The sequence below is a fragment of the Antechinus flavipes genome, chromosome 4 (genome assembly GCF_016432865.1).
Source record: "Antechinus flavipes isolate AdamAnt ecotype Samford, QLD, Australia chromosome 4, AdamAnt_v2, whole genome shotgun sequence".
In the NCBI taxonomy this organism is placed as follows: Eukaryota; Metazoa; Chordata; class Mammalia; order Dasyuromorphia; family Dasyuridae; genus Antechinus; species Antechinus flavipes.
The window spans coordinates 474641492-474667806 of NC_067401.1; the positions used below are offsets into that span (position 1 = coordinate 474641492).

Consider the following 26315-nt stretch of genomic DNA (forward strand, 5'->3'; position numbering starts at 1 on the left):
CTTCCACCATCTGACTTTCCAAACTTATTTTCTGTTATTCCTTCCCTACTGTACTTCTGCCAGATCGAGCAGCCTTTTTCCCACAGTCTTCAACCATCATTATTTTCCTCCTTCCCCAAAATAGATGTCTTCCTCCCCTTCTGAATTTCTGTGGGTCCTTGAATGCCCAGTCTACCTTCCTTCATGAAGCCTTCGCTGATTTCCCAGTTGCTAACCAACTTTTTAGATTTACTGTCCCTCTCTGATGTGCTTATTATTGTACAGTCTTGCATATCAGACTATTCTCTTAAGCTGCATTCATCTTATTGAGTGCATGGATCAAGACTTATTTCAGCTCGGTATAATTCCTGTCACAGTGCTCTGGAACCAATAGGTGCTTAATCAATGTTGTTTGTTGTTAAGTTGTAACTTATGAACGCTACGCTGCCTGGGCTGTGGGAGAAAGTAGATGATGGGATACTACCACAGTGTGGCAGCTGCCCTCACCAGAGTTTTGGCAGGAAGGTTGGTTGAGAATAATCTGCTTTTTGGTTTCTTTTCTCCTCTCTTTTCCTTAACTTGTCCTAGACTTACAGATATATTTTTTTACCAGAATGGGTCATGCAGTGTTCTATGGGATGACAGAATAGAGGCACGAAGACTTTGAAATCAAGGACCATTTGAAGATTGTGGGGGATTTGATTTGTCACTTATTTTTTCCTGACTTGCATTATGAACATTTGAAAACTGATCTAGTATTAATCTGTTACTTTGCATTTCATTAGCCCCTGAGCACTTTATCAAAAGACTTAGCCAGATATTTAAAATAAAAAAAAAAAAGTTTGCTATATCAAGAGATCTATGTTTCTGCTTCATTTCTCTAGAAACAACCTGTAAAAAAAAGGCTGTTTCATATTTTATCTTTACTTTGGGAGGCAGCTTTAGGACAGCGGACAAACGAGTTCCATTTTAGAGTCAGGGAACTCAGGTTCAGAACCTGGCTGCCCTTTCTATATGACTTAGATGCCATCTTGAAATGATGGTTCCTCTCATTTCTGAATCTCACTAATCTTATGAGCCTTTTTTTTCTTCTATTTTTTCCCTTATTTTCTTCTTAATTTTTCCCTTTTTCATTGCATCTTCTCCACATTCCTTTTCTTGATGATAATTAAGAGGAGGAGCGGGAACCCTGAAAGCAGAATGGTTGGAGGCAAGGTTAGTTAGTGGATTTTGATGTTGAAGCAGAAGTTATTTGGGGGTAGGGGCTTGCTGGACCTTGAGGAAGTCAATAAGGCTATAGCCATAGCATATCATTTGGGTTGGTTGGAGAAAATCAAGATAAAACCTAGAAAACAGTAATTAGGTAATGGGAGGAAAATGAGTTAAGAATGTAGTGGGAGAGCTGTTAAATCTGATTTGACATTGTGAGTATTGTTTAAGATAAATATAAACATTAACCAATAAGGAGATGGGAAGAAAATAATTTTGCCGCTTTTTGTAATATTTTTCATATAATTGTGATTATCAAATTCATTAATTTTATGAACTCCTCTTCCCTTTATATCTTCCCAAAGGGAGATGTCTTCTCCAATTATAAACTATCATTATATAAAGAAAATTGAAATTTATGTGACGTAGTTAAGACTTCATTAATCCAGTCTGGGTAGAAATTCTCAAGTGTAAATTTGTTTTCTAGCAACATTTGGGACCCTATAGATGGCTTTGCCCAGAGCTATCCAATAGTCTATGGGTTAGGATACTTTTTTAAAACGTTCCTTCACTCCTGATGATCAAGGCAAGAATGCTTTGTGGGGGTAGAACACACACTATGCAGCCATTTTATCATACAAAACAGCCCAGGCTTTGGCTCAAAGAGTGCCATATAATGGAATGTCTCCTATATCACTTATCCAAGTTACATCCTGAGTTTATAAGTTTGTAAGACACCCTTTTTGGTGTCAGTTGAGCCTGTTTTTTTTTTTTTTTTTTTAAACATGTAGCTCTTTTGCTTTCTTGCTGCTCATTAGCATTGTTAGAAAGCAATCTTTACCAGATAATTATCCTATTTAATGAGTAGTCAGAGGAAAGATAAGTTCAGCCAAATGAATTCCATTATAAAATTTTGGGTTTAAGTTTTGGAGATTGTATTTTAAACATTTGTTTCCCATCTCTTTACATATATCCTAAATTTATATAGAAGCATATATAGAAGTTTACTGTTGATAGAAAAGACAGTTCTAGTTCCATTTGGGCTATCTAGTAACTGTCTTAATTTCGAATTTTTTTTGAATTTCCTGAAATGTTGGGAGAAATGTAACATGTAAACATTCTATATAATGACCTAGACAATAAATGATTAATTCATACCTTCCTTCAAATCAGGAAGACATTTTTTTTTTGTTTAACAAGCTAAGCTTCAGATAAAACCATTTGTTTTATCATTGACCCAGTTATTTCCAGTTTTAAAAATGTTCCTTTTTGTTTAAAAAAAAAAAATCTTCATGAATCACTCCTTGAAAGGACCTTCCTCCTCCCCCATTGGCTGACTGAGGATAAATGAGCACAAGATATTCTATAGTAAGCCTGTGATTCATTCCTTTGTCCCTAGAGCTAAGAATGCTGTCTGTGGCAAATTTCATCCAATTCTCTTGTTTTACACATGAGATTGAAGCCTGAAAAACTTAAATGATTTGTTTAATGTCATTTTTTCTTACCTCAAGACCCCAAACTAGATATCCTAATTTTCTAGTGCAGTGCTCCTAAAACTCCACCCTGCTACCATCCTATACCAAATAGATTATGAACACGGCAGCTTATTTGTGGCCCTGAAAAGGAGTTATTTATGATAGGCAAAATTGAATGTGGTTTAGGGATCATACATTCTCATCTAAATAATTTCATTTGGCCATCATGAGATTTATGATTAGGATTTCTTGCATATTGTTTATTGTCTGTAGATCATATTTGGTTTTATTTATATCAAAATAAAGTATCTACTGTGCATTTGATTAAGCCAGTTTTACCCAGAAAAATGGAATAATTGAAGTTCTTTTTTTTTTTTACCATTTGATTAGATTTATTGACAATCATTGATATGAAAAACTTGAAACTAACAAAGAAGAGGTGAACAATGAAAAAACACAATTGATGCACCTTTTTTTTTTTTTTTTTTTTTTTTTTTTTTGCTAAGGCAATTGGGGTTAAATGACTTGCCCAGGGTCACACAGCTAGGAAGTGTTAAGTGTCTGAGATCAGATTTGAACTCAGGTCTTCCTGACTTCAGGGCTGGTGCTCTACCCACTGCGCCACCTAGCTGCCCCTGTGATTTTTTTTTTTTAAGGGTACCTTAAATATATGTCATCATTCAGTTAATGATTAAAATCATATACTCTCTTTAAAAAAAAAAGAATGCTGCCTTTGCATTCTGCTCAGGTCTCTTACGAGAAGGCCGGAATTCGGGTGCTGACTCTAAATGGTCATTGGGTGGGCTGGCCAGTCCGCCTTCTTTCCTTTTCTGTCTGTTTCTGCTTCTTTCCCTAGGTCCGCCCGAGGTCAGAAATTGCCAGTAAGAGTAAGACAAGAGGAGGAGCAGCAGGGTGAAACTGACACAATTCTGGTGAGTTTCACTTTGCTGCTCCTCCTGATACTCAGGGAAAGAAATGTGGCCTCTTATTGGAAAGGCCACTTGCAAATGTGTCCTGAAGATGAGATGCTGCTGGTGTTCTCTAAAGAATGACTTACTGTTGGCATGTATCCTTCTCACTCTAGTCCGCGGCTGCGCTTTGTGTTGGAGTTGGAAGTTTTGCTGATCCAGATGACCTCCCTGGGCTGGCACATTTTTTGGAGCACAGTAAGAGATTTTGTTATAAGATGCCAAAGACTAGTTTTTAAATATATGATGTTAGACAACTCTCTTAAATTATAAGTTGCGGGGAAGCTCCTGATTTGTATTAGTAAGGAAGTTTCTCAACTGGGAGTTAGTGTGATGAAAGCACAAGTCCAGTTTAAAAAAATTTTTTTTAATTATTTAATTTAAATTCAGATTTACTACTGGGTTAGTAGAAAAATGCCAATTAAGGAGGATTATCAAGTATTTAATTTAAAAAGACTATCATGAAAATCTGGGTCCCGATAACTAGGAATTTATGGAAGACAACAATGAATGATTTGCCCTCTAGATGCACAGGTTAGCAGAGGTGAAAGGGACATGAGTTTTGTGTAAACTTTGTTTTAGCTGAAAGTTATCTTAATATGGGTCTATTGACTTCTTGTCTTAGAGATATCCTCTGAAAATGAAGCTTTGTTTCTTTTCCTAGTGGTTTTCATGGGCAGCCTGAAGTATCCGGATGAGAATGGGTTTGATGCTTTCCTGAAGAAGCATGGGGGGAGTGATAACGCCTCAACAGACTGTGAACGCACAGTCTTCCAGTTTGATGTCCAGAGGAAATACTTCAAGGAGGCACTTGATAGGTAACTAATTCACTTCCACAGGGTGAGCTGAAGGCATGTGCTTTAACTGTCATAGCTGAGATGTCACCTTGTTCTGTTCCTTCCTCTACTGAGAGTTGGCATTTTATAAAAATATGATTTCATCTGTCCCTTTAAGAGTTATAAGGTACTATATTTCTGTTGAATTATCTCAAGATCATTGAGATCATTTGGGATAAGAAAAGAATGTAGTAACAGAAACTGACTCATTTGTTATAAAAGCAGATTAAGTTTCAAAAGAAGTTGTTGAATCACCCTCCTACCTCCTTCATAAGATACTGCATGATTATTTGTAAAATCTAGCTGGGGATTTTTATATGAGTTCGACTAGATTCTGCTGAGGTATCTTTTTCAACCCTCCAGTTTTATGATTCTCTGAGAAGAAATTTTTAATCTTTAAATGTGATCTGCAATTAGGAAAATTTGGTTGTTATGTTTTTGGGTTTTTTGTTGTTTTGATGAAAGATGCATGTACAGTATAGTACATTGATATGTTTGATATAAGGTTATACAAGACAGTATACAGAAAAGAGATGGTTCTCTTTTAGTATTCAAGTGAGATCATTAGTCCCCTCATCATTAGTCCCCTCTGTATAGATGGCTATTGGTCACACAAGGTTCCCCTGACTCTTTTTGCTGAAAATGAGGAATGAATAAATTACCTCTTAAGGATTCTTCCTGTTTTAATGGCACATGAAGGACTTCTTTGGAAGAGAATTCAGCTCATAGTTTGTTTTTCTTGGTGTAGTTCATACGATTGACTTGGCCTTATGAAATCTTGTTCTTTTATTGCCTATAGAAATCAATAAGAAGCTCTTGCTGAGTTTGAAATAGTTGAATTCACCCTCGGGGCAGACTCTTGTTCTTAATATGCCTTCAAATGATCAGAAGGCACTCCCTTCCTGCTTCCATCCTCACCCCCATCTCACCTCTTTACTCCAGAATATTTCACCAGAATTTATCAGAAAAGTGATGTTGCTGGAGAGACTTTGAGGTCTTCCATCTAAGTTACCTGATCCCTGAAATAAAAGACTTTGGTGGATCTTATCAATAGTATTACAAGTATAGTAGGAGCTTGGCACTCAGAGTACTAATACTGAAAGAGCTCAGGCTATACTTCCCTGGGAAGAGAAGGAGGAGAAGGAAAAGGACTCTTTCATGGAATTTTTTTGAATTCCTGTTAAAAAAAATTTTTTTTAAATTATGAATTTGGCAAACATGAAGATTTTCATATTTTAAAAAGAATAGAAAGGGAATTGTATATGAATCTGACTCTTACATACAGCTTAAGGGAAAAAACACAGCAATTCATATAGTTTAGTTGAAGGGGGCAGTATGGCATAGTTGAGAATTTCCCTGTTTTAATGTTTGGACAAAGTCGAACAGATCTACCAGGATGCAGCTCATAGTTCATATGTATCTTTAAATATATTGTGAATGAGGTGATTCAGGCCAGTTCCAATAGATTTGTGGTGGAGAGAGCCATCTGCATCCAGAGAGGACTATAGGAAAATTTGTAATACAAGGTTTTGCAAAGGTAAATGTTGAACACTGTATTTGCATCTATTTCGAAAATAAAAAGCTATGAAAAATTAAAAATAAATACATTGTGAAGTTAAAAAATCAGGGTTTGTTTAGGAGGAAGATTATATTACCTGGCTTATGTTTCTTGATCTTTTTATAATCTGAGAACTACTTTCCCTGAAATTTGTTAAACAATGTCACTAACATGTTATTGATCTTGAATTAATGCTTTGATTAGTTATAAAACATTTTGTGATCTTGAGATCAAAGTGAGCATCCTAGAGCCTTATTTAGGTCTATCTGGGCATAGGAAAGACAATGTGGCTTAGTGACCTTGTAATCAGGAAAACCCAGCTCTGGTTCTGTATTTGCTCAGTACTGGCTATGTGGCCTTAGATAAGTCCCTCATTTTTCTCACTGTCCAGGTGGTTCTCTAAGGCTTGAAACTGCAGAGCAAGTATTGATGGGCTTTGGCAGAGATTTTCCATGCCGGGTCTTCTCTCACTTTCTAGGTGCATTAGAATCATACCTGATTGGTGGACACTGATAAGCAAAGAGACTTTTTTTTAAGGCAGTTAGGGTTAGCTAGTTGGTGTTTGAGGTCAAATTTGAACTCAGGTCCTCCTGACTTCAGGGCTGGTGGTCTAGCCATAGCTCCACTTAGTGGCCCCAAAGAAACTTTTCTTAAATGTTATTAGTGTGCAAACATAATTATTGTTCATTTTCCTCAGGTGGGCGCAGTTCTTCATTCATCCCCTGATGATTAGAGATGCCATTGACCGAGAAGTGGAGGCTGTTGATAGTGGTAAGTGATCCATGTGTTTAAAAAAGTGGATTCTGAGATGCTCTACCTGCATTTTCATTGAATGCACCTTATACTTGAGAGGAAACAAATCTAGCGGCTGGAGATCTTCCTTTGGAGTCAGGAAGATCTGGGTTAGGTCCTGCCTTTGACACACATAGGCATATCTTTGAACCCTTCAGTGCCTCAGGCATTGGGAAAGAGACCTGCTACTCCTTCCCTGTATTTTCTGGCACAGTCAGGAAGTTGTTACATGTGATGGGGCTGCCCAAATATGCATCATAGGAGTGGTTGAACCGGATGCTCTTCAGAAGGAAGAATCGAGGGATTCATGATTTTCCTTTTTGTGAAGAGCAATCTGGAGCAGTGGTTTGCCTTTCTGTCATGGGTCTTAACACCTTGATGTCCTTCTTAGAGGCACTGTAGGGTTCACTTATTTCGGAGCCAGCTGTGGCCAAGTGGAAAAACACTCTGGATTTGGATTGGAATTCCAAATTCAGACTCTGCCTCTAGTTCTTACAGCAGTGGGAACTTGATGAAGGTACCATTCCTCTTTGGACATCTTGTGCTACCTATTTCACAGAGTGGTTTTGAAGATCAGGTGAGATAGTGTTTGTAAAGCTTTATAGAAAGTTCACTACTTTTATTAGTATCTTATTTCCCCAAAATGTGAGTTTGTTGTTTTTACAGATGAATAATGTGAGCTATACATTTAAGTAATTGATTTAATTCTCTATTAGAGTAAGGGAAAAAAATCTTTTTTTTTTTTTTTTTTTTAATCTTTTGGGTGCAATTTAGATGATGTACTTGCATGATGAGTGGATCGGGGATATGTTGTGGGAATCAATTCACTTCCATCAGTCAACAAGTACAGTCAGTTCTATTGTAATGATGGTTTTGAAAACATGAATTTGTTCCAATGTGAGAAGTAACATGAAATTCATGTTTGCTTTTGTGTGATTTCATCTTCGACAAACACTAGGTGAAAACACAGATCTGTACCCAGATACGCTGAGCAGTGTGGAAATATATAAAGCACACATGTACCCCTCAGACAACTGCCAGCTGCCTCAGTTCATTATGCTAAGTTGTGTTTGTCATTCTTTCACATTGGTGAACTTTTCTATAAGGAAAAATCACTTCAAGGTCTCAGGCATTTAAAAAACATTTTGGTTCATCAATGTCAAGCAGTTCATCCCAAAGCAAAACTTTAAATTTTGAGGAGATGGCTGAAATAATAAAGGGTTTTGAAAGAAATGAGAGAACATGTGCTACTTCCTAAGGAGTAGGTATAATGGAAGCCACCCAGTGGACTAGCAGAGATAACCCTACAAAAAGAAATGCCCATATGCAGATTGAATGTTGTGCCCTTCACTCCATTTTTCCCATAAGCCTCCAGAGTTTTGAATTATGCAGTAGTGATTAGGAATGCATGGGTTGTGTTATGGTACTTAGTGTATGGGCACTGTGCTGTCCTCTGTGGTTATGAAGACAGAAGTGACATATTACTTGCCCTCAAGGAGCTTACATTCACACAGCAAGATGCCACACTCAGAGCTTATTGTGTATCTCCTTCAAGAGCACTGGATTAGCCTAATGGCTCTTCAGCTATAGTCAGTGACCCTATGGTTTTAAAAATATTTTGATATCTTTATTTCCATATAATTGTTTTCCTTTTTAATCCTATATTTTATGGTGTGTATCTTTAGTGGAGGTATTGTGATTTGTTCATTTTCTGGAGCCTTCTTTGTTTTGATGCTTGGGTTTTCCTTTGGGAGCTTTGGGCCCTGTGCTGGTCTTTCTGGGATTCTTTGTGCTATGTTACAAAAGTCAGCCTTTATTGACTTCATTTCTTCATTGATTGGTAACTCCTGCATGTAGTAGTATAATGAAACTAAGAGATTTAGAACTGAAAGGTGCCTGCAAGGCCAATGACTCCAGCCTCTTCATTGCACAGATGGGACCCAAGAGAGACCAAGTGATTTGTCCAGGGTGGGATTGTAACCCAGTTCATCTGCTTCTGAAGACAGTGTTCTTTCCACTGTATTATGCTCTTGTTTTAGATTAAATTATGCTTAGTCTTCTGGGTCAGGCAAGCATGCGATATATCCTAAAATGGGCAATATTGAAAATGCTTTAAAAAATCTTGTTTAAGAGGTATGAAAACTCAGATGGTATCTGCAAAGGGAAGGCATGTCCCATTTGAGCATGAGCCTGTATGTGGCCCTGGACTCAGTATTGTGGGGGAAGGGTAAACAGGCTGGGGCTGGTGGGGAGAAGAGAGAGATATTCTCCATTTGCTCCCTAGTCACTTCTGGGGACCTTGTTTGCTAATGGGTATTGGTATCTAATAAGGGGTATGCTTGTACTGAAGATTCTCTGAAATTCTGAGACTCAGAGTATATGGAATCTGCTCAGTCCCTTCTCTAAGTGTGACTTTTCTGATGCCGAGAGTTGCTTCTGTTGAGATTACGTGTAGTGTTGTCATCATGGGCTCTCAGGAAGGCTCTCTGGCTGTGTTTTCTCTACTCATCCTTTTTTATGATTCACAGAATATCAACTTGCAAGACCTTCAGATGCAAACAGAAAGGAAATGCTTTTTGGAAGCCTTGCCAGACCTGGGCATCCTATGGGGAAGTTCTTTTGGGGTAAGTTGGGTCCTAATTGGCTTATTTCAGATCTTCTCATGAAGTTCATACCCTTTGGGTGGAAAGCTCTTAGACCAATAGGTCCCCACATGCCCTAGCTATACCTCTGGTATGGTTTGTTCCTAATGGCGGAGCCAGGAGTTAGCTTAGTAACAAAATATTTCTGTTTAGTTCCTGTTAGTTCCTGCCTTGGAAACACTGATGATGGGGGAGTGAGACAGAATGAGCCTGCATGGGGACAGAGCATACCCTCCTTTATGTGGCTCCAATGTTGACTGAACTTATTGGAGGAAGGAACCTGTTCGCTTGTTGTATCATTGTGGCTGGTGTTGTTTTCTTGACTATGTTGTCACATTCATTCCTGTTAAGGACAGTGTTGTCATTTTTGACTTTGTAGCACACTACTTCAGACACACAAGGAGTGCCTCGTGCTTTGGAGTGAACTAAACCTCAGGGCATCTTCTAGTGAGTCTTCTTGACTATTGTGGGAAAAGAGCTTTAGTTTTCAGCTGAATAAGCATGTATTAAATGCTTACTGTGTGGGAGGTGTTGTGTGGTTAGGCCCTGGATGTTGTTATGGATGTCCATTGAAAAGAAATTGACTCCTTTTTTTTTTCTTCTAGAAATATTGTTGATCGTTTTGGCTTTGTGGTTTGTTTTAAACCTTGAGAGAAAATTCATTTCACATATGTGAGGGATAATTCCAGGGACTTTTCTCTGTTTGTTGATAAAGAGCAGTACCTTTTATATTGGAGAAACAGTCTGTTTCTGAGGTCACCTTTAAGTGCTTTAGAACATATATCCTCTGGAGACAGGGGATGCTAGATGCTACGTTATTTACTTGTTATGGGCGCTCTTGGTCTGAGTGCTTAAAGGGAGTACTGTCATGTCAAATTATAGTTCTTTTTACAAAGGAATGATCTGCCCTCATGGGGAGACAGTAAAAAACCAATCCTAGAACCCAAGCCCAAACCCTGCACTAGGTAATTTGAAGTCTTTTCTTATGTTTATTTGTTTCCAATCAGTCTGGACTGATTGTTCATAAGTTGTTTAATTTGTTTGGCAAGACAGTTATGACCTGAGAAGGCAATAGGAGGAAGCGTGGAATTAATAATTCCCTTTTTATAAAGCATGGCCTGCTGGGGGCTCTGCTAGGCCCAGGCTGACTCCAATTTGCTCTCTCTTCTTTGGAATCTTTCAATTGGTTTTGGGAACTGGCAGCGCCTCAAAGAGCTGGGGATCATCTAAAGATGTTTTAGAGAGGGCCGGGGGGACGAATTCTTCATTATAGAATGTCTGTGGCCAGGCTTGGTGAGGTTCTGGCTCATTCAAAGGGGTTTCGTTACTGAAGGACCAAGGAGATCCTTTCAGTTATACTTGGAATACAGTGCCATGGAGATAGCTCCATGAGAAGCCTTTTGTTCCCTCCAGGATTCTCACTGAGCTGTCATTTTATCTGAGTTTTAGATGTATCCATTAGTACTTAATTGGGATCAGAATCTAGCCATTTGAAAGTAAGTTTGTCATATAATAAAAGGTAACATTGCAGCTTAGATTATTGATTATACTGTTGACAGTAATAAATAGCTCTGAACATTTGGTTTCCCAGTTTCTTTATCAGACTGATTAAATGAAGCAGAGTTATTTGAGTATGACATTTCTTTGGGTTCATGAAAAATTGGAACATACCAGATTGGTGTTAAGACAATATCTTAGCAATCTGCTATTACTCTACTCACTTCTTCATCTTTCCTAGGGAACGCAGAGACCCTCAAGCATGACCCGAAAAGGAACAACATTGACACCCATGCCAGACTTCGAGAATTCTGGCTGCACTATTACTCTGCACATTACATGACCTTAGTGGTGCAATCGAAAGGTAGGAAGATGGCTGCTCTGCTGTTTTACAATAATGATATATAACCCTGGCTTCAGGGTGGCAGTGGGAAGGTAGGAACCATCTACCAAGGCTACCAGGATCAGTCTGTTTCCCTGCCTTGGGGGTAGAATTGTTTGTCTCTCCTGCAACACTGAATTTGGTGAAAGAGAAATTGTTATTTGCCAAATCATCCTCCAGTGCACTTGCTAGGCCATCTGCATTAACTTGAACCCATGTGGCTCCTGGTGGGGGGAAAGATCAGTAGAGTAAATGCAGGTGGAATCCAATTTTCCCTCAGGATAGCAGACTTCCCTGTGAGATGTGTCTCTACTCCATGCCTTCTCCAGATATCCCTCATATATCAGCCCTGGATGTTGTATTTTTGGCCTCGTGACCCTTACGTGATGGCTTTCTTGTGCCCTTTCCTTGTCCAGTCCAAGCTCTGTGATGTATTGCCTTTTGGTTCTGGTGCTGGCTCTCTTAGCCTCAAGTTTTCTGGTTTCCATACTGAACACTTCCCATATTCAGTTACAAATTTGATTTTTGAGTTTGGCCAAGTATTGGTGAAAGGAAGCTGCTGCTGCAGCTTCATGTCCATTTTTTGTCTCCAGGGTGGTAAGAAGGCAGGTAGTTATTCTCCCTTGCAATTCACTAAGAAGACATGGACGAGGTAAACTATAGGTTGCATGAGAGTTTTGAATGGCATGGATTAATATGGAGCGAATGTAGCCTTTCTATGCTGAGCCATCATCCAGTCTTACTCATTTTATAGATGGGGAAATTGAGATCTAGAGAGCTTGTGGCTTTTCTACAGCAAGTGCCTGGGCTCTTCTAAATCTTTACTGGGCTCCTGACCAGAGGAAAAAACACCTTCCTTATGAACACTAGTCTCTTCCCTCCTGCCTTTCTAGTACAGTTACCACAATTGGGTTCCTTTGAGCCATTAAGGCTTATTTGATATAAAATTAGCATTTCTTCTTTGAAATTCTCCTGGAAAAAAAAAGAAGCATCTTTTCTGTCAGAGTTTATTTTCCCTTAGTCTTCCTTCAACCAATCCAGACTTTTGGATCAGGGTTTTCTAGTTATATTTGGTTGGACCAGTCCTTTCAGAATTAGAAAGCTCATTTTTCAGATCCATTTTGAGTAGGAGTCTGATAGGAGGTGAAACTAAGTCAGTGCCTTGATTCTTATCCTTCTACCACCATTTGTGTAATATAGGAAGAAGGAAGCGCAGGCCTAGAGAGGTTGTGATTTGGTCAGGGTCCCACAGCCAGTTTTTGGCAGAGCTGAGAGTCTCTGCCTCCAAGTCCATTCTGCAGTAACAAGCAGTCTGTTGCCTTGAATAAATGCTTTCTATTTCAAGTCTCTTTTCTTCCTTTCAGAAACGCTCGATACCTTGGAAAAGTGGGTGACTGAAATCTTCTCCAATATCCCAAACAAGTAAGAGGTTTCTTTTCATAGTTAGAATTGAAAGGTCCAGTCCTGCCCCAGCTCCCTCATTTTTTAGGAGGAAGCCAGGACCCGGAAGGAAGATGAATTGCTCAGGGTCTTGCTCTTAAGGCCAAGACCTTTTCCACCGGCCAGTGTTACAGAAGGATAATTGTAAATTGGAGGCATTACTGATTGCTCACGGAAAGATCTCATCTGGTTTTTGAAATATTCATTTCTCTTCTCATCATGGTACATTTGACAAAGTGAGGCCAAACTGATATCCATCCAATTTGAGGAAGGCCCCTTACAGGCTAGGTATCCTCATGGAAGATTATGGGAAGATTTAAGTAGCCCCAGGATGGATTGCACAAGTAGTGAATTGTTGGAAGAAATACGCCCCCCAGGAGAACCCTGACCCCTACAAGAGCATACTTCACACACTGTGTGGCTGTCTGTGGAAGTATTTGTCTTGGCCTGGGTACTAAACCATAGCTAGTGTTCCATATGGAGTGATGGATTGGGTGGTATGCAAGTTATCAAATGGCATGGTATGTATATATATATGTCATACTGACAGCTTACAAGTTGGTTGTGTTCCAAGTTTGTTTTTAGTCAGTAACTTGTTTAGAAGTTAGAATATATTTCCTCATAGAATAGTTTTATAAATGGTGTTTGGGGAACACTGTTGCCTGTTTGTTTTTGAAATGATTAGCAGAGTAAGCTGATATTTTAGAAAATATTTTTAGAAAGTTTTATAATGTTGCAATTGAACTGTAAAATATTTGCAAATTGTGCTACAGAATCTAAAAACTACTTATGACATTGGTATATGTATGGTATCCAGAAGAGTCTGGAATCCCACAGTGGGAAACCCAGAATATAGTTCAACTTATAACAGTGTCCTAAGTAGTTTTTAGGGGAGCTTCAGACAAGCCAGAGACAGCATTGCTTTGGGACAAATGGGTAGGGATGGGGAAATTTTAGATTTGATGGGAGATCACCATCCTCAAGGAACTGGCATTTAAAGAGCTTTCAGTCTTGGAGGAAGGGGGGAAAGTGAGCATTGCAAGAAGGACATGAGCTAAGGCCAAGGTGGAATAGAAATCCAGGCAGAGAGGACCAGGTGTCTCCTATATGTAGTTAACTTAATAAATATTTATTGCTTGACTGACGATTGCAATTCCTGAACCTCATAGTTTTCCATTCTGCTGCCAACCTACTTTTCCAGCTTTATCTTAACTTTTTTCCCTCCAAACACTGGAGGCAGCCCCTTGAAAAGCTTTGAGTAGAAGAGGGATTTGTTTAGATCTTTGGTGAAGGTGGATGAATTGGCAGTTTGTACACAATGAATTGAAGAAAGGGAGCTAGAAGAAAAACCATCAGTTGATAGACCTTTGATCATAGAGATGGATGGGAGAGCATGGTGGTTAGGAGTTGCTGGGAATGAAAAGTAGGGCAGAAGCTAGAGACATTGTGGAGATGAAGAGTGTTTTAGAATGTTTTGGGGTATGGATTCTAATTTTTTAAAGTACCCCAAAATTAGTATGAAGGGAAATTTTGGTAAATTAAACAATTCTTTTTCCTCTTCATATGCCTGGTGATAAAACAATAGACTTTTGTTGTACTAGAAATTTTAACACAGCCTTTCAAATTCTGAGAAGAAAATAACCAAAAAGGTTGCTTGTTAGATTGAGTTGGAATAATGCCTGACTCATTAGTTGAACCTCATGCCAATTTCTACTGATTATTAGTAACATTAGGATGCTGAGGTATTTCAGAAGATTTCTTGTTTTGTCCATTTATTTTTGGGACTCTTTTTACTAGTTGAGACCTGGACTCTCCTGCACTTTAGGGGAAGGCATAGGGGAAGGCATCCTTAGTTGTTCTGGTGATCAAGGTCTTGGTGATAAGTCTTGTCATGTTGGGCTGGCACACCATCCATCCCTAGGCTTACCCTTACAGCCATTGGAGGTTGGCGGGGTCTGCCTGAGCATCTCCTCCCAGAGCCTCAGGGACTCCTCTCACTGTATTGTGCAATGTTGTGTGAGGGTCCCAGGGTCCCCAAGGAGGAAAAAAATAGTAAAAACTGTGTGGAACTTGCACCCTTGTGAGGGAATGAGAGGTCACATGTGAGAAAATTTCAAAGGGAGGTTGTGATTGCCAAAGCAAAGACAGTTTTAGAATGGGGATTGATTCATTTAGGCCAGGTGTGTCTGTGCAAGTTAGTCCAGTATGGGTTAGCCACTAAAGGTTTTGATTTTAGAGTACATAGTGTGTGTGTGTGTGTGTGTGTGTGTGTGTGTGTGTGTGTGTGTGTTAAAGTTAAATAGTCTTATTTGGGTCTGAAGATGAGACACAATATACATAGCAAACTTAGAATTTGTTGATGTAAAAGGAAAGGCTCTCTTCTGGTCTGTGTCTGGTTAGGGTCCCTTTAGGCCTGATCCAAGATTTGCCTTGGCCCATATGGGTCCTACCTAGCTGCTGGTCAGCTCTGCTAGGCCTGTACACTGACCAAGGTGGCTTCTGAACTGTGTGCATCTGTGTACCTGTTCTGAGGTACTTGGGGAAGCTTCACAGTTATGCTTGCCATTTTCTCAGTCATTCAAATAGCTTCTGTCTTCTTGATTGCTAATAGCCTCAGGAGAAAAGAGCCAGGCCTAAGTTACTACTTCATTGAACTGCTTCAGTGTATATGCACATGTAATAACCGTGGTGATGATAATAGTGGTACCTGCATCTCCTCTTTTTTAATTATGTTTTGAGGTTTGCAAAACACTTTACTAATATCTCATTTGATCCTCACCACAATTCTTTGAACTAGATGCTATTATTATTTCCATTTTGTAGGTGAGGAGTCTGGGTCTAAAGATTATTTCCCTTATCAGAATGTATATTTGAATAATATATTGGAACTAGATTTAGAAATCTTTGTCCTTACCCATTATATGAAACACAGCTCTTGCATGGAATATGGATTTGGAAATGTTTGTTGAATGAAAATTTGGTAGAAAGTTAGAATCACGATTTATGAGCTATGATTTCTTCTACCTCTGCACTTATAGACCTTACTTCCATGCAAAGTTCAGTCCCAAGGCCACCTAGAATAGATTTTTTTCTTGCCCCCCAGTTTTTTGGAGCCCCAGAAGGGGCTTTAAAAATTATATAGTCAACCCTCTTCTCTTTGTTGTACTGACAAGGAACTGCAAGCACAGCAATGCCTTGTGTCAGTGCAGCAAGAAAAAAGTTAGCCCATAGCCTTTCTCCTTATAGGCAGGTCTCTTTGTAGGTAGATGGAAGGAGATTGGGGAAATAATTGAATTGAAAGTGTTGGCTTCCCTGGACTCCAAAACTTATTGGCTCTGTGAACTTGGACAGGTCACTTCACTTTGATCCAGTTGGAATAGCTATAACATGGGGATAATTTTTAAGCAATCTTTATGAAGAAGGCTCTGTTGGCTTTCAAGTATAACATGAACAATAACCATTTGATGAGAAAACATCCATTATGAGCTTCATTGCCTCCCCTTAATTTTGAAATGGTGGGAGCATCGGGCCTGAGGTTAGAATGATAATAAGGAGACTCACCTATGAGTTATTAGAATTCAGGGAATGAAAGAGCTCATGACAAATTCTTTTCTCCTGTGTAATATAGTATACAATAGCTAGGGACCAGGTAAACTGCTTGGAAATAATTATGTAGACTGTGAATAAAAATCGATTAAAGTGTTTTCATAAGTGTATTTTAAAAGTTTTTTTTTCTTTTGTGATTCTTTGTATTTTACTTAATGCATTTCAAAATGAGACTCTAAATAGAGTCCATTGGCTTCAACAGACTGCCTAACAGGGGTCCAGGACACAAAATAGGTTAAGAACCTTAGGTTTAGAAAGACTTTGCCATTAAACTCAAAGAGATTTGTTTGTTTTTTATTCCAGTGGGTTGCCTAAGCCAAATTTTGGCCATTTAACGGATCCGTTTGACACGCCAGCCTTTAACAAACTGTACAGAGGTTTGTGAAATTCCTTTAGCATGTGCTTTCAGACTTTTCTAAGTTCTTTTATGGAAATGAGAATTGCATGGCACTAGGACTCAACACTAATTAGAAGCTATCTGTCTCTCACTAACTGGATATTGGCTCTGGCATCCTGATGTCCGGTGGTCCTAGTGAGTGCTTAAAAAGTGAAGTAACTCCTCATCTCTGTCTGTCTTTGCATCTCTCCTTAGCAATTTTCAGTGAGATTCATGACTCTAGGCTTTGTCTGGTGTGTTTAAACAAACTTTATCAAGGATAAACTTGGGAGGGGAAAATATCTTCTTAGCTTGCTTAGATGCTTAACTGTTTTCCTGTTAGCATGTACCTTCTCACTTCCCCAATGTTTTTCTCTTGATGAAGTAGACCCTGTACAAAGTCTTTGCCTGGCTTCTCTTCCCCTTTTTGTCACTTCTCCAGGGTCTGTTTGTACAATTGTTGTTGGCTCTCCCTTTTTATCTGGAAGCTGATTTAGCCTGCCATCTTCAGAGTGGGCAGTGTTCTGCATTTGTTACTACTTTTTAAGAATGAATAAACTTAAAGGGTCTACATAGGGAAAAAATCCTAATGAACAGAAAACTCATTTATGTTACTCTTTTCCGTTCTTATTAATGTGATAAAGTTTATTTCATCACATCTCAGACAAAGCCCCCAGAGTCACAAATCCCCCTGAAACCAGCAAGAAGCAGAATTCTTCTGTCCCTTGGATGGTCTTTCTGGGGTGTTGTAGCCAGAACTTTTTTTCCCTTCATGACCACAAGAAAGGAATTGTGTGCTATTGCTCCTGGCATCATTGTCCATTGCTGTGGAATCTGCATCTTTCTTTATAAAGGCTTAATTTATATTGTTGTGGTTATTTTGCATATTTTTGTTTATATTTTCCCAGAGTAGCAGGGTTTTTTTTTGTTTCTTTGAATTTTTCATATTTACATTTTGCTACATTTACATATAAAAAAATTTGTTTAGTTCTAGTAGAACAATGATAATAATGATATTTCTATAATACTCTAAAGTTTGCAAGCACCTTTGCAAATATTATCTCATTTGATCCTCACTACAACTCTGGGTGGTAAATGCTGTTATTATCTCCGTTTTACAAATGAGGAAACTGAAGGAGATACCAGTTGTGACTTGCTCAGGATCACACAACTAGTAAATTGCTGAGGTTGGATTTAAACTTAGGCCCTTCTAAGATTCTAGGTTGGGCACTCCCTCCAGAGCACTACCAGTTGCCTTCTTCAATTAACTGGGCAGACAGCTTCTGACCTTTTCAAGTCATGAAGTAAGTCAAGCATTTATTAAGGACCTGCCCTGTGCCATGAACTATGCCAAGCACTGGGGATACAAAAGTACGTCAGAACAACCCCCCGGACTCTGTTTCTTAATCTCAGGTTGCTCACAGTATAAAATCATGAGAATTTTTGTACCAGTAGGGCTTTCTTTGATGCTGGTAATTTTACAATCAATATGTCCATTTGTGGGAATTTGCTGGATGAACAATTTTGTCAGTCTTGTGGTGTAAGTACAAATTGTTTTCCAAGCTGGCTGGAATTCTTTTTTTACTTTCCCACAGTCCCCCAGGATGGGAAGTTTTCCTCTTTTTTACTGTTGCCAATTGGTTTGGGGTGAGATGATACCTCGAAGTTTTGCCATTTGCAGTTCTTAGCAGTTTTAACACTTTTCATTAGTGTTATTTGCATTTCTTTTCTTGAAATCAGTTCATATCTTTTGGTTATTTACTTATTGGCAAATATCTCTTAAAACCTATCAATTCCCTTGAAATTTTTTTTTTTTTTTTGGCTATCAGATCTCTTTATTTAAAATTCTAAATTCATTTAAATACCCAAATTAAATATTTTTATAGATAAATGGAACTATCTAGTTCTTGATGAATTCTAACTCAAAAAGTAAAAGAAAACTTTTTGTTAAAGAATGCTGCTTTAATTTACTTTATTATTTCAATCCAATCTACTTCATTAGCTTCCAGAGCTTTGGTTGTGGAACAAACTTTGTATGTTTAAAATCTATTATCCCTCACCCCAGATCATGTTCAGTAAGGTACATATCTTGACCCTTTTTTCTCCCTACTAAAATGTTCCACTAATGGTTGAGAGCTGTGAAATCTTCTTGTTAATTTTTATGTTGTGACTCTCTTTGAACTTATTGTGTGTGGAATAAAATGCTATTTTCAATTTTCTTTTCATCAGTATATAGGTGTGGATGCTCTGTGTTTTGCTTTTCTCACTTAGTACCTTAATATAATATGGCCAATATGGTTCATCGTGCAAAACAGTCGCAGGTATTAGTGGTGGAGATGCTTTCTCTACCAGCATCTACCAGGATTCATCTGTCACTTATCTGGTTTTCCTGAGTGATTCTGGGCAACGAAATGCCATCCTTGGTGCTCAGCCTCTATAGGTGAGCCTTTCAATCCTTAGCCAGATGGCCAGTGATCTTAGTGTCCCCGGCTTCTACCTTCCTGTGGGCCCAGCTGAGCCTGTGCTCCATTGGGGCCTAACCTTTTAAAACCTATTTCTGCCTCCGAGCAAGAAGGAAAAAGTGGAGGATGACTTTAGTGGAAGATTATAAATGTACACTTCATTTATCACAGTTCTATAGTATTCTTGTATGCTAATAGCTTAGCCATTCCCATCACTGGTTTCTACTATCAATACTTTTTCTACCAATCCCTGTTTTCATTAATTGGTTAAGTTCCTTTTTATATTATACCCACACTTTTTTAAAGGGTCAAGGCCTTGGGAATAATATATCTAAAATCTCTTCCCATTTAGTGGTTCCCATCAGGAAAGTGCATGCTTTGACCATCACTTGGGCTCTTCCTCCCCAGCAACAGCATTACAGGTAAGGTGGAAAAAAGTGCCCATCACTTCTAGGTAATCTTTATCTTGGAAGCAGTTAAGTGAAGTGGGAGTTTTTATGCTGTTCTGGCGATTTCAGATAGAAGTTAAGTCTTTTTTCTGCTTGTGTTGGTCCTACAAGGCCATACTTGTACTCGTGTAAGTAAATCTTCCACTGACAAAAGTGCATTTTAACTTTTTTCCTAAACATGTTATAATGTAGGAATCAGTTTTCTGAACTATGTGTAGTAAATCTTTGCTTTCTGAATTCATTTAGAATTGTTAATCTCTGTAACATGTTCTGGGGGATATTTGTCTCTTAGGGTGAAGCCACTTCATTATATCTCCTGGCTAGTGGGACATGAAGGCAAAGGCAGCATCCTGTCCTTTCTTAGAAAGAAGTAAGTGTTCTGTCAACTCATATGTTCTGTGGAGTGGTCTTTGAAATGGTGGGGATGAAGAGAAAGGGAAGGGAAGAAATATTTAGAAAGCACTTGCTCTGTGATTACAAGAATCATCTCTTTTAATATTGAAATAGAAAATCATAGATTCCAGGATTAGGCAAGGAAGGATGAATCTAGTGAAGAATTAAGTTCTGTCTTGTCAGGAAGGACAAGATTGCTTGTTTAATGAATAATTACAATAAAGGCAGATGATGGGCTCTCAGGGATTTAAGAGTGAAAGGCTCTGAGAGAGCATTTGGTCTCACCCATTTGTTTGGAGACCTGAGTAGGGCTACACGATTTCCTCAAGGGCCATGGGGAATGTGGGAAGCTTAGCTTCAGTCTCAGGCCTACTGACTTGCTATCCAGAGCTTGGAGTATCCCCTCAGGAGGAATGAACCAGATCCTTCAGGGTACTCAAATGGATCTGTATAGGCAGGCACTTTGACCAAATGCCCATTTTTGCCATTCATTGTTTGCTTTAATTGTATACATGGCACAGACTGGATCATCTAGATCCTTTGGCTCTCAATTACAACCCTCCACCTGTATTGATGATTTAATTGATTGCCTCTGCCTGATTTCAGAAATATTTCTTATGTGTCTTCTTGGTTTTTTCCCCCAAAATTTATACACTGACTTCCTTTTATTTTATTTGTATATTTTTAGCTCTAGCTTGTAAGTTCATTGGCATGGAGAGGGTAGAGTGACTTGCCTAGTCACACTGACATGATGTGCCAGATTTTTGGCTCCAGGCTAGCCTTGGTGTCCACTCTAGTTGTTGTTCTTTATTAATGGTTGGGATTACCTAATTATGGATGGAAGTCTTTCAGTTAGCCAATGGAAACATCACAAGTTACTACTTCTCTGACATAGATGGAATCATTTCTTTTATTGTAGATGCTGGGCTCTCGCATTATTTGGTGGGAATGGTGAGACAGGATTTGAGCAAAATTCTACATATTCAGTTTTTAGTATTTCTATTACATTGACTGATGAAGGTTATGAACACTTCAATGAGGTAAAAAATTTTCATTGTCAAAATATATTTTCTCTTGTATAACTATCATAATATTAAAAAAAAAAAAAACTCATCAGGTATTTTGTTTTTAGGTTGCTCATACTGTGTTCCAGTATTTAAAAATGCTGCAGCAACTAGGTCCTGATAAAAGGTAATTAGTCCTTGTCAGAGGAATAGAGGAACTGCCTTTTGAGAGGGGCCATTTCCCCTCTTAAGAGGCACATTCAGAGTGGCGGATGCCCCCGTGTAGAAGTGCCGAGTATGGGTGAAAGAGACCCTCGGACATGGAAGGCTCTCAGTGAGGGGCCCAGAGGCCCACTCATTCTGGAGCAGCTCTTTTTTTCTCAGGAGCTCCACTTGTTCCTAGTCTTGGCTGATGAATGTCCCTTTTAGTGTTATAATCTCTCCTTGCTCTTTGATCATTCTTGTCCCACCCTCTCAGCAGCTCTGTCTTATGTAGCCTGCACCATCACTTGCCTCTAGAGCTGTTTCCTGAGCATCTTTGTGCCTCTTCTGCCACCTGAATGTTTCCCATTATCTCTGGTGGGCAGAGCCTGATCTTTTTTTTGCCAGTACAGGCCTGGCACAGAGCTGGTACTCACTGAAGCTCTGTCAGTAAATTGAATTCAGTTACTCTTTATCTGGTACAATTCTTTCTCCTGTTTTTCTTAAATCCTCTGTGGGAAAGCCACCTGATATACTCTGGGGGCAGTGTCAGCTAACAGAGACAGGAATCTGGCAGGAAGTGACACTTGAGCTGAGCCTTGTGGGAGTGGAGGGGGAGAAGAGGGGGGCAACACTGGGTGTTCTAAGGAGTAGAGGCAGAATTTCAGGTACCAAGGATAGCCAGTAGTTCCAGTTAGGCTGGAGAGGAAGAATGTAGAAGAACATACCTGTAAGCTAGAGCCAGCTTGTGAAGAGCTTTAAAGATAAGACCGTCACAGGTGCTAGTTCTTGAGCAGGAGAAGGCTATGGTAAGCAGCTCAGTACAGGAGAGAAAGCTGCCCACTGTCTCAGCTCCCACCTCCCTCTTCTCCTCTCCCCACCACACAAATGCAAACTCCTCTCTTGTAGATCACCAGTGAGGAGTTTGTTGCTAAATTGAGTGCTCTTTTCTCATCCTCATCTATTTTAAGAATACAAAGTGGACGGTCAGTGGCTAGAGCTTTCTGGGAGCAGAAAAGATCAGAAATTAGCCCTGAGGGACAGAAGGGTCAAATCAGCTTTTGAAAGAGGATGGAACTCTCTGGCTGTGTTGCCAAGCAGCAGGAAATAAAGCAGGGGAGAAGGGAAGGTGGAAGGGCTGACAGAGAGGGATGGGGAGGGGAAGGGATGGGGCTGGCTTGGGGCTTCCTTGCAGAGTGAGCCTCCCATCATCCCTGGGTACATTTTTTTCCTCATTTTAAAGATAAGTGATATTGAGAGGGTCACAGAGTTCTGAGTGCCTGAAGTTGCCCTTGTATCCCCAACTTCCATTCAGCACTCTGCTGTCCACATTTAGCTGCTTCGTGACCAAGTATTCAGTACAATATATGAATTGTTTTAAGAATATGAATTGTTTAAATTGTGTTAACAATTTTTGTTGTGCCTCAGACAATGTAGTAGGTTCTTTTCTTTTGGGGGGGGGGGGAGAGGCAGTTGGGATTAAGTGACTTACCCAGCTAGTTAGTGTCACTTGTCTGAGGTCAGATTTGAACTTGGCTCTTCTAGACTCTGCCCATTGTGCCACCCAGCTGCCCTCCCCCTGTCCTTTTCCCCGACCCGTTCAAATACATTATGTTTCATAGATTAAATAGGACCAAGCATCCTTAAGGAGTTTAGTATAGTGGGGATAATAAAACAAATACGCAAATTAATCTATTGCATGATATCTCTATATAAGAGAGGTCCAGCCAGAATATTGTAAGAAGTTTGACAAAGAACCAGTGATTATACCTGATTATACTTGATATTATGCCTGATTATACCAGGCATTGGGAAAAACTTGATGGGATGACTCCTGAGCTGGACTGGAAGGAAGGAAAGGAAGGTTGTAATAGAAATTTGGGGAAGAAAAGGATGGAGACATGGGGGAGTAATGATTGGGCCTGGAGAAGAAAAAGAAACCAGTTTGGGTTGGAGAACGCCTGGGCAGAAGAAGTTTGAAGCCAGCTTGTAGAATTCCAGGCTGGGGAGTCTGCTCTTTACTCCATGAGCTCTGAAGAGCTCCTGCAGACTTTGAATGCCATTGTTTGTTTGTAGGGCAGAGGAAGTCAGAAGAAATGTACGTTAATGTTCCCATGAAACACGTTGGCAAAAATGGGTCGGGGAGACATTTCTGGTTGGCCAGACTAGAAGTGGTGGGAGGCCTGAATTGAGGGGGTAACAAGGCGTGATTGGTGACTGGGAGCAGTGCTGGAATTGGACAAAGCTTGGCAACTGGCCGGATGTTGGCAGGGAAGGGAGAAATAGAAACCATGATCCATTGTGAAGGTTGGGAGCTTGAAGCCTGAAGAAGAATAGAGGGGGCTGGGAAGAGCCTTGTGTTAGTCTAGACAGGAGGAAGAGAACTGAATGAAGATGAATCTAGAGGTCACTGGGGAAAAGGGGAAGTGGTTAGAGCTGGTAACTTTGAAGGATGTGGAAGATGTGAAAGCAGCAGGCAAGGGTCCCCACGGTGGTCAGGGAGTCCTTCTACAGACACCCTCAACAGCTCACTTGGGAGGATCATAGCACCGACCTCTAGGGCCATTGTGAGAATCAAGGGAGAGAATATTTGTAAAGTGTTTAGCATAGTTCCTGGCACAGTGAAGGCACCCGTTAACAGCGCTAATGGGACTCAGTAACAATTAGGTATGGGTGGAAACAGTCTGAGAAAATTAGGAAAGTCCCAGACTTTCAATATGGGAGACAGAAAATGGTAATTTTACAGATAGAAATGGTCAGACAGAAGAGGCTCAGGCAAAGAGAAACCGCGCGCACGCGTGTGTGTGTGTGTGTGTGTGTGTGTGTGTGTGTGTGTGTGTGTGATTGTATGCGTGTGTTTGGGGGTGGGGGGAAAATGTATCCATCCTTCTTTTTCCTTACAGTGACCAAGGTCTTAAAATTCTGCTTAGGTGGGGCTATTCTAGGATTCTAATAAGAATTTCAGTTTTCTTCTGAAAATGTGACAATGTGATGCACTCTAACTGTAATTTCTCTTACAGAATTTTTGAAGAGATTCAGAAAATTGAAGATAATGAATTTCATTACCAAGAACAGGTACCGTGAGTCAAACTTTTTTTCAGGTCTGGCCCTTGTCCTCATAGGCTCATAGCATTGTATCGAAAGCTTTACTGTCATTCCCTAAACCTCACTGATATCTGAAGATGATCTTTTTATGTAATTAAAATAAGTAATAGAGACATGTTGGTGTGCTGTGACACTGGACAAGTGACTAGTTGTTTAGGCCTCTCTTCTTACCTGTGCTCTCCTGTTTGGTGACGCCACCAATGCCTGTGGCTCTTATTCTTTTTTTTTTCACTGATCTCTTCTAGCTCTGCCCTATCCCAAGCCCTATCTGTCCAGGGCATCAGTGCCCCATCACCATCTGCCTCAAACTCAACCCTCTTCGTAATCCTGTTCCTTTTGAAGGCAGCACCATCTTTCTGGGTTTTCAGCTTTTCAGTCTTGGTGTTAACCGAACCTCTTGGCTCTCCACTACCTCCCACCTCCATCAATCTCAAAATCTTGTCTTTATTTCCTTACCATCTCTTGGATCTCCTTTCGTGAGTGGGTAGGGACAAAGAATGGAAACTTCTGGAGGGCAGGAGTATATCTCCTTTTTTCATTTGTGTTTCCAGTGTTGGTCACGTAACAGATACTTAATAAATGCTTTCTGATCAATTGATTGAGGAACTAGACTCGGAGTCTTGTGTCTGAGGGGTGGATTCTGTATATCTAGGTGATGTCAGCTTGGGCACAATTCTTTCCTCTGATCCTCATTTTTCACTTTTGTTAAAATGGAGATAATAATACTTGCTTAAATTAGTTTTTTACCAGGCTAGGGATGAACACAAAGTGCTTAGAAAACTGAATTGTATAGGAGGTGAGTTAGTATTATAACCTGGTTCCAATGGACTCTGGAGACAAGGCCTTGCCCAGCCCTCCCTCACTGAAATCCAATTCACTCGCATGTCATGGCATCAGCTCCCTACTGTCATGGTCTCTTTGAGAATGAAGGACAAACAACAACAGCAACTACTTTCCCAAGGAGTTAAGGACAGCATGATTGGGAATATCTTATGTTAGATATTTGTGGAGATACTTCTACCAGTGCAGTAGAATGAACCCACCAGGAGACCTGAGTTCTAGTCCTGACTTTAGCGGTAACCACACTATGTGGGGCTTTAGTTGTATCATTTCTAAATGGATGATGACTAGGACCCTAGGGAGTTTGGAATTGGTGGGGCTGCAAACACTTACCATCTTAAATGGTCACCCTGGAAGGAAGGAGGTCGGTCGTATGGTGTGGTAAAGCATCTTGGGCAGGGAGTTGAATAACATGGGCTCTGGTTCCACCTGGTAGATAAGATGCTTGGACAGGTGAGGTCCACTCTATGTCTAACCTTCCATGCTCTTAAGAACCTTCTTGCTCTGACATTCTACATTCTAATTCCTTTCCAGTTCTGATAGCTTTTTTGTATTCTGTGTGCTAACAATTCTTTGTGACATTACTCAAGGCCTATACCATCGAGAACCATTGAGCTTTCTAGCCTTTCCTCATACTACTGATTTCCACTTAAGCAAGTGAATGAATAAAAACACATTTATTAAGTGCTTACTATAATGCCAACTACTGTACTGAATGTTGAGAATGCTAGTCCAAAAGTAAAGACAGTTCTTGTCCTCAAGTAATTTACATTCTATATTTTTCTGGGTTGACTAACTCAGTATCATCATTCACATTGCTATAATAAGCAGATTCCCCCCTCCCCTCAATTTTAAAAAATGTATAATTTATGAATATTTTCTTATTCTTACATCAGATAATTATTTCAAGTATCTTTCTACTCCTTCCCCAGAGGTCCGTCCCATATAACAGAATGTTACTTATTTATTTTTTAAAATGTTTTTTTCCAATTATGTGTAAAAATACTTTTTAACATTTGTTTTTTAAAATTCTGAATTCCGAATTCTCTCGTTCCCCCTTCTCTCTCTGAGATATCAAGCAATTTGATATATATTATACAT

General features: G+C 39.6%; 1 protein-coding gene and 1 long non-coding RNA gene across 3 annotated transcripts in view; one reads left to right on the forward strand and one right to left on the reverse strand.

Moving 5' to 3' along the window:
* The window catches only part of NRDC (nardilysin convertase), a 63437-nt gene that overhangs the window by 16801 nt on the left and 20321 nt on the right, over positions 1-26315 (forward strand). Inside the window, exons 3-15 of one of the 2 annotated variants that reach the window (XM_051999703.1) lie at positions 3476-3595; positions 3748-3829; positions 4296-4449; positions 6723-6796; positions 9346-9441; positions 11198-11320; positions 12703-12760; positions 16688-16761; positions 19575-19644; positions 19964-20041; positions 20984-21104; positions 21197-21255; positions 24290-24344. In XM_051999703.1, coding sequence (XP_051855663.1) covers positions 3476-3595; positions 3748-3829; positions 4296-4449; positions 6723-6796; positions 9346-9441; positions 11198-11320; positions 12703-12760; positions 16688-16761; positions 19575-19644; positions 19964-20041; positions 20984-21104; positions 21197-21255; positions 24290-24344 — 1164 coding nt within the window. The remainder of the gene's footprint in view (positions 1-3475; positions 3596-3747; positions 3830-4295; positions 4450-6722; positions 6797-9345; positions 9442-11197; positions 11321-12702; positions 12761-16687; positions 16762-19574; positions 19645-19963; positions 20042-20983; positions 21105-21196; positions 21256-24289; positions 24345-26315) is intronic. The other variant, XM_051999704.1, reaches the window with a different exon arrangement.
* On the reverse strand, positions 884-26139 carry LOC127563328 (uncharacterized). Its single transcript, XR_007953947.1, has 4 exons — positions 25548-26139; positions 5130-5260; positions 3721-3807; positions 884-1168 (listed from the first exon to the last, which is right to left on the reverse strand). It is a non-coding gene; the product is annotated as an uncharacterized LOC127563328 (long non-coding RNA).